The sequence below is a fragment of the Hyaena hyaena genome, unplaced genomic scaffold, assembly GCF_003009895.1.
Source record: "Hyaena hyaena isolate Hyena2069 unplaced genomic scaffold, ASM300989v1 scaffold_64, whole genome shotgun sequence".
In the NCBI taxonomy this organism is placed as follows: Eukaryota; Metazoa; Chordata; class Mammalia; order Carnivora; family Hyaenidae; genus Hyaena; species Hyaena hyaena.
The window spans coordinates 3,029,088-3,037,454 of NW_024080698.1; the positions used below are offsets into that span (position 1 = coordinate 3,029,088).

Below are 8,367 nucleotides of genomic sequence, written 5' to 3' on the forward strand. Positions count from 1 at the left end.
GGTATCTCAGTGTGGTTTTGATTTGTATTTCCCTGATGAGGAGGGATGCTGAGCATCGTTTCATGTGTCTGTTGGCCATCTGGATGTCCTCTTTGGAGAAGTGTCTGTTCATATCTTCTGCCCATTTCTTCACTGGGTTGTTTGTTTTTCGGGTGTGGAGTTTGGTGAGTTCCTTATAGATTCTGGATATTAATCCTTTGTCTGATATGTCATTTGCAACTATCTTTTCCCATTCCGTTAGTTGCCTATTAGTTTTGTGGATTGTTTCCTTTGCCGTGTAGAAGCTTTTAATCTTGATGAGGTCCCAATAGTTTATTTTTGCTCTTGATTCCCTTGCTTTTGGGGCTGTGCCAAGTAAGAAGTTGTTGAGGTGAAGGTCAAGGAGGTTGTTTCCTGCTTTCTCCTCTAGGGTTCTGATTGTTTCCTGTCTCACGTTCAGGTCCTTTATCCATTTGAGTTTATTTTTGTGAATGGTGTGAGAAATCGATCTAGTTTCATTCTTCTGCATGCTGCTGTCCAGTTTTCCCAGCACCATCTGTTAAAGAGGCTGTCTTTTTCCTATTGGATATCCTTTCCTGCTTTGTCAAAGATTAGTTGGCTGTATACCTTTGGGTCCAGCTCTGAGTTCTCAATTCTATTCCATTGGTCTATGTGTGTGTTTTTGTGCCAATACCATACTGTCTTGATGATGACAGCTTTGTAGTAGAGACTAAAGTCTGGGATGGTGATACCTCCTGTTTTGGTTTTATTCTTCAGTATTACTTTGGCTATTCGGGGTCATTTGATGTTCCATACAAATTTGAGGATAGTTTGTTCTAGTTTTGAGATGTATGCTGGTGCAATTTTGATTGGAATTGCATTGAATGTGTAGATTGCTTTGGGTAGTAATGACATTTTAACTATATTTGTTCTTCTGATCCATGAACATGGAATGTTTTTCCATTTCTTTGTGTCTTCTTCAATTTCCTTCCTAAGTTTTCTATAGTTTTCATCATAAAGATCTCTTATATCCTTGGTTAGGTTTATTCCGAGGTATTTTATGGTTTTTTTGTGCAATTGTGAATGGGATCAGTTTCTTGATTTCTCTTTGTTGCTTCGTTATTGGTGTATAAAAATGCAACCGATTTCTGTACGTTGATTTTGTACCCTGCAACTTGGCTGAATTCTTAGATCAGTTCTAGTAGGCTTCTGGTAGAGTCTGTCGGGTTTTCTATGTAGAGTATCATGTCGTCTGTGAAAAGTGAAAGTTTGACTTCCTCTTTGCCAATTCTGATGCCTTTGATTTCCTTTTGTTGTCTGATGGCTGATGCTAGGACTTCCAGCATTATGTTAAACAACAGTGGTGAGAGTGGACATCCCTGTCGTGTTCCTGATCTCAGGGGGAGAGCTCTCAGTTTTTCCCCTTTGAGGATGATGTTAGTTGAAGGCTTCTCATAGATGGCTTTGATGATGTTTAAGTAGGTTCCTTCTATCCCGACTTTGTATTGGGAGCCTTTGCACCCGTTCCTATCTTGGGCCTTTGCCCATCCCTCTCTATCTTTGGGGTTCAGCACCCCCTATTCTTGGGGTGCCTTGGCACCACCCTATGCTTGGGGTGTGTTTACACCATCCTATCCTCAGTGTGCCAATCATGTACCCAAACTCAGATGAAAGCATCCTATGGCTTTTTATTTCTCTCTGCCATGTTAACCCATTGGTATAAGCCCGGGGAGTTCCTAAGCCTTTGCCCCACAAGTTGTTACTTTCTAACTCAAAGAAATTAAATGTTAACTTATTCCAGCAGAGCCCTTAGAGTTGCTTGGTGTTGCTGCCTCTTGCTGTAGCATACATGGAACTGGGAAATTGGACATTTCCAATTTTCTCCCCATAACCCAAGATGGCCCTTGACCAGCATCTCCCAGTCTTCATTGCTGGGCCCCCCTCATCAGTTCTCCACACCAAAACTATCCTGGTCCTGTCATGGAGCCTCTCTGCCCCATTTCCCCGATTCCATTTTTGGTCACATTACAAATAGAGTGAAAGAAGCTATGGGGGGAGGGGTCCCTGATGTCACTGTGGTCTCTAGCTATGATTGCCTTGTGCTTCCAAGCCCACACTCGGTGGCATTTTAAATCTACCCTCAAGATTTCTGCAAGTCCCTAGAGGCCATAAGAGTTCAAGATCATCTCTGGGATCATGTTTACTTTGTACTTGAGATTCCCTCAAACCTAAATACACGAGATGGATTATATATATGGGAGAACTTTCTGAAAGTGGGAGGGCAGCGTGATGGGGGGAAGGGGGCAACTTCAAACTGAATATTTGACTCCATTGTTCTTAGCAGCCATTGCAGTGGAACTTTCCACCCTTTCCATCTGACCTCTCCTCTGTTCTTCTCACCTCCCGAAATCTGTGCTTTGTCATCCCTTCTTTTTGGTTGCTTTGCTGCTTGCCAGCTCATACGCTCATCATCTCGCCTCCACCACCAAATAGCATCTCGTGTCACCGGCAAGCAGCTTATGAGTGTATTTTCCTAAACAAAGCCAGTTTCTTCCCCAAGGGGAAGAAGCTTCTGGAGCCAGCAGCTAAGTTCTAAGGTTCTCATTTCTGCAAATAGCAGAACTAACAGGTTGTCCCTGCAGTTCTATATGGGGTTGTCCCTTTCTGTTTACTCTGCCATGTGTCTTTTCATTTAGCTACTCAAAATACGGATGTACCATGTGCGCAGCTTCTGGACTTCCTCCAGAGGAACATCATCACTGCAGCTGCCTCGGTCGTGGGAATCCTCATGGTCACAGTGTTGTTGCTGCTGGTGCTGACTGTATGCATCAGGAGGAAAAGGCCATTGTGAGTGGCTCTTCACTCCTGCCTTCCTTTGAAGAACTCATGAGTATTTGCACTGAGGTTGCCCCAGAGCTTCCTGCTGATCCTGGAGTTAGGAGAAAAGCAAGGACTCCTACACCTTCTTGTATATTCATAGAATATAGACGACCTAGGCTATCAGTTTTTAACACTGCCTTGGTGGCTCTGATGTAGAGCCAGGTGTTGGATTCCTGCCTTGGACCATGCTTGTCTCTAAAGACTGCTGTAGGTTAGGCCACACCTACTGAGGAAATGGTACAGTCTCTGGCTGAAAGACTGGAAAATAGGCTATGAGGGCGGGGAGGGATGAGGCCATGGAGGAAATGAGCACAGGTTGATACTTGGCTTGTTACACTGGTTGTTAGACTGCTGAAAGATCCCTCTATTGGCTGGTAAACAGCACCTTCCCGGAACCTTCCACAGACTTTCCCGTCTTCCCCATGATCCTGCAAATGAAGGGTTAATGCCTAGCCCAGCAGTGGCCCTCCAGGCCTCCACTCTGATGGCGGCCACTTTTACTAGTCAGTGGCTGTCTGTACCACTTGTTAAATTTGTCTATTATCTCTTGGATGAGAGGGTTCCAGCACAGTGGCCATAACCATGAGGAGGTATGAGAAAGTAAATGGCTTACAAGATTATGCACTTTCAGTAATTGCATCTTGAAATTTTGTGTGACCATCTGCATCCTTCTAGACACCCTTCTTAATCACAGAGAAAAGGAGCTTCAAGGCCCCTGAGGTCCTGCCTAACACTGCGTTGTGTGCACAGCTTGACCACAGAGAAAGGGGGCTGTGGCATTCTGTGGGGGGTGAAGTTTCCATCCCTCTGCCCACTCCTCCCCCACAACTCTGAGGCTACGGTACTTAAATTTACCCACAAGAGTGACATTACTTTCCCTCAAGGATTCTTTTAAGTAATTTATTTATTTTGAGAGAGAAAGAGAACACGAGTTGGGTAAGGGCAGAGAGGGAGAGGGAGAGAGAATGCCAAGCAGGCTCTGTGCTATCAGCCCAGAACCTGATATAGGGTTTGAACTCACAAACCATGAGATCATGACCTGAGCTGAAATCAAGAGTCAGAGGCTTTAACCACCTGAACCACTCAGGTGTCCCCTTAAAGGGGTTCTTTTTTTAAAATTTTATTTCATTTTATTTACTTATTTATTTACATTTATTTATTTTTGAGAGACTGGGAAAAACAGAGCACAAGTGGGGGAGGGGCAGAGAGAGAGGGAAACACAGAATCTGAAGCAGGCTCCAGGCTCCGAGCTGTCAGCACAGAGCCCGATGTGGGGCTCAAACCCATGAACTGTGAGATCATGACCTGAGCTGAAGTCGGCACTTAACCAACTGAGCCACCCAGGCACCCCAAAGGGGTTCTCTTTAAACCCAACATTCCTGGGACTGGTAAACCATTTAGGCCAGCCACTGTCATCTCACATCCAGCTTTCTCCCCTGAGACAGGAATGGGTCCTCTGAAGTGAAAGGGGAGCAGGGGAGGGGCAGACAGAAAGGGAGAGAGAGAGTCCCAAGCAGGCTCTGCACTGTCAGCACAGAGCCCAATGTGAGGCTTGATCTCATGAACCCTGAGATTATGACCTGAGCTGAAATCAGAAGTCAGATGCTTAATCAACTGAGCCACCCAGGTGCCCCAAGCCTTTCTGATGGGAAGTAGAATCCCCACTCCTCAGAAACACCAACCTTTATCACCGCCCAGTGAGTAGACAGTAGGAATTCCTATTCACATAATTGTGCAATAAGGTTTTGTGTATTTTATTTCAGGTATCCTCCAGCAAACATGACATATAACATTTTTATGCTGAATGGGAAGACATGGTGGCAAAAGTATCAAGAAAAGAGCCCCAGAAAACAAGAGGGAAAACAAAAACAGTTGAAGTTCAAGTCCTGTGTCTAAGCCAGGCGGTGGGGCCAGCCAAACCAGGACTTAACGCTGTGATGCCAGGCAGTTTTCAATCCAAACACCATGGAGAGGCTTTTGGATTTCTGGCTGTGAGGTTTGCTCTGCAAAATGTTTACCTTCCCATCTCGATCTTGAATGGACCAAGAAGCAAATGTTCACCATAGGACGCTTATCGCGTGGTACGGCACTGATGGCTAGTGCAGGAGACTTAGCACATTTGCCCAAAGACAAACCCTTTCAGACTATGGATGGATTTAGTTATTAAAGAATTGATTCTCTGATTCAGCCATTCATTGAACAGATATTAATTGAAGACCTAATACATAGCCAAAATACATGAGGCAAGCAAAGACATTGGAAGCAGGCCAGTCTTCAGCAGTTTCTGAGGAAGGGGCAGGCAGTTGGGTGGATTGAGACCTCTATGTTCTGGTTGCTACAGGGTCCAGAGGGGAGGGCGGGGGGGGGGGAGGGGCTGGTGTGGCAGGAGCCAGGCTGCCAGTGTAGCTGAGGCAACCTACGCTGGCAGGTGGGGTCAGGAGAGTGGGGTTGCCATCTGGGATGCAGCCGGCTGGAAGCTGGAGGCTGCAGCCACACCTCAACCCTCTGCATCCCAGCCCAAGCAGCTGCACACCCTCTGCAGCCCCCATGGGGACTGCAGTGGGGGTGGTGGGGGTGGTGGTCGCAGCGGCAGGGAGAGGACACCAGAGAGGCGGTGGTGGTCTGAGAGTGCTGTGGACTCAGCAGAGCGTCCCTGGCCCGGAGGGGCCCAGCTGCAAGAAGTCTGGGTGTGTGCGTGTGTTAGCTGGGGAGTGAAGGCGTTTTAGGGTGCAGGTCGCCTCAGGAGCACCATGGGCACATACCAGGAGGGGCCGCAGACCTAGGGCAACCAGAGCAGTGAAGAATACCGGGCATGGACTAAAGGCTGCAGGCACGGCCTCTGCGAACTGAGAAGGCCCCAGCCATGAGGCTGCTGCTGGCTGGTACTGGTGGCTCTTGCTCAAACACTTAGAGTTTCCTAGGTGCAGGATGAGACTTGCCTTCCCTAGGGCTGGAGAGGACCCAGGTCTCCCCCTGGCTGCTGGCCTCTGCACTTCTTTCCTGGGTCACAAGTCTTCAGCCTGGGACCCTTCCTCCGCCTTAATAAGCTGCACTTAACGGAGAACCTATGGTGACTATAAACTCCTTTAGGGATGATTTTCCTCAGCTTGTTTCAGGAAAAGGAAGGCTCAGACAGGGAAGGAGGTCCCATAGCTAAGGAGGCAGCCTGGGTTCTAATCCAGATCCAGAGTCGGTGCCGTAACCATGGAGTAGCCCACCCCCTTTCACCTCCCCAGCCTCCAGAAAGACCCTTCTGATCTGTTGGGGAGGAATGAGTGGGAAGGACTCTAATCTCCTTTTGGAAGGAGATGGACTGGGTGAAGCATTCCACCGGGGGTGGAGGTGGTTTGGGAAGACCAGGCCTTGTGGGTGGCTCACAACAAGGGCTCCCTCTCTGGTTTTCCCAGCCATCTGGTTTTCCTTGTTTGCTCTCCCAAACAGGGGGAGCCCCCAAAACTTTAAACCATGGGGAATTGGAGGACAGTTCAAGGCCAGGCTGGGTCTGAGTGGGACATTCCTTTGCTCTCCTTTCTCCCCAGTGAAAAAGCAGCCCACTTTCTTCTTGTCCCAGTTGTACTGGGACTGGCCCAGGCCTTGGCCTGGAGGGTGGACCAGGACCAGGGAGTCACTGTGACTCTTTAGGTCCAGGTTAATATCCCTGACAAACCCTACTGGCTTTAGTTCTGGCAAACTCTGGAGACCTTCCACCTTACAACACACTCCAATCCCAAGGGATTTCCCTTTGAGAAGTGTCCTCCTTTTAAAAAACACCCCCCCCCCCACCAGGGGCGCCTGGGTGGCTCAATTAGTTAAGCATCTGATTCTTGATTTTAGCTCAGGTCATGATCTCATGGTTTGTGGGTTCGAGACCCACTTCAGACTCTGTGCTCACAGCATGGAGCCTGCTTGGGATTCTCTCTCTCCCTCTCTCTCTGCTCCTCCCCTGCTCTTGCTCTCTCTCAAAAAGAAAAAACACCAAAAACCAAAAACCAAAAAACAAAACAAAAACACTTAAAAATAAAAAATGCCCCAGACAAAAAAACATGTTATTCTTTCTTTGAACCAACTCCTTCCAAGCTCTGAAAACTTGGACTTGACTTGGATCATTGGCTCTAAGAAGGGACCCTTCTAAACACAGACTGTAAGAGATGCCTGCTCACGTCAGGTTTGGGAGCAGCTGATGGGGCTGTCTGAGGGCACATTGTAGCTCAGATGCCCAAAGGTGGCTGGAGGTCCCGTATGGGCAAGGAGTCCTAGAGCTCTGGAAGCCCTGGACCTGTCTTGTGCTGGCAAGCTAACACCCTCCCAAGCCCCCAACAGTGTCACCGCTGAGCAGGGAGGGAGGGAGGGGATTCACAAGTCCAGACATTTCCCACGCATGGTCCCCTGGGAAGCTGGGCCCAGCTGGACTCCAGTATTGGTCCTGCCTTGACCTTCTCTTAGCCTCCGTTTCCTCAAATTTGCCTTGGGGGTAGGAATTTGCCTCCTTTAGAGCACTGTAGGGGGTTTATTCAACAAGGACCATTTATGGAGCACTTGCTGTATGCCAGGCACTGTGCTGGGTGCTGGGGACACCATGGAGAGCAGGTAGCGCAGCCTTCCTGGCAGTAGGTTGCTGGTGTCCTTTTGAGCTTGGAAGGAGGGAGATGAGGCTGTCAGTGCCTAGGTATACAATAGGCACACCATAAATACCAGATTCTTCCTTGAGCTACTGATAGATTACACCCCCACCCTCATCCCATCCTCATCCCAACCTCTTAGGACCCTAGAACAGAGAGGCAACCCACTTTACTGCTGGCCTCCCACACCCATCTCAGGCTTCCATTTGAGGAACAAGTAAGGGTCAGCCACCTCTAGCTTCTGCCAATGGTTTCCCCATTGCCTGTGGGCCCATTGGGAGCCTTCCTTTTCATTTACCTCTTTGTCGATCAGAGAGGTGTCTCCCTCTGTGTTCTTAGTCTGCTCTCATGCTGGGGACTTCCGCCTTCAGCTCGGTTGTTGGTTTAGCCAACCTAAACCCTGGCTTGGTGAGGGGTGGGCACCTGACAGCACAGGGGATTTCACAGCTGAGACCTGTGGAGGCTCTGGGCTCCCGGAGTAGTAGCCAGCTCTACTAGCTGTGAAATCTCAAGCCTCAGCTTCTTCTTGGCCTCAATTTCTCTATCTGTAAAATGGGGCTAACCTACTTTGTGGGGTTGTTGTGAGCATTACATCTTTGGTGGGGCCAACACACAATGGTGCTTAATAGAAAGGTATAAATGAATCTTAGCTATTATGATTATTCTGTAAAACTTTGGCTCTTTGCCTACCCAGCATCCTTTCTCCCTCCTTCGAGCCATAGCTACTGACTTCTTTTGGGTTCTTCTCCCCTGTCTCAATGTGGTGAGTATGAGGTATGTGACCTTGTCCTAAGCCACTCTCGCATCCCATCCACTGGCTTCAGGGACAGGTTTGAGGATGGACGTGTGATCTCACTCAGCCAATGAGCTGTGTTGGAGTTTTTTGCTG

General features: G+C 48.3%; 1 protein-coding gene across 1 annotated transcript in view; it reads left to right on the plus strand.

Moving 5' to 3' along the window:
• Positions 1-5,046, plus strand: part of CUNH2orf92 (chromosome unknown C2orf92 homolog) — a 20,126-nt gene extending 15,080 nt beyond the window's left edge. Inside the window, exons 3-4 of the mRNA XM_039232438.1 lie at positions 2,676-2,826; positions 4,623-5,046. Of these exons, the coding sequence (XP_039088369.1) occupies positions 2,676-2,826; positions 4,623-4,755 (284 nt within the window). The 3' untranslated portion in view covers positions 4,756-5,046. The remainder of the gene's footprint in view (positions 1-2,675; positions 2,827-4,622) is intronic.
• The last annotated feature ends 3,321 nt before the right edge of the window (positions 5,047-8,367 follow it).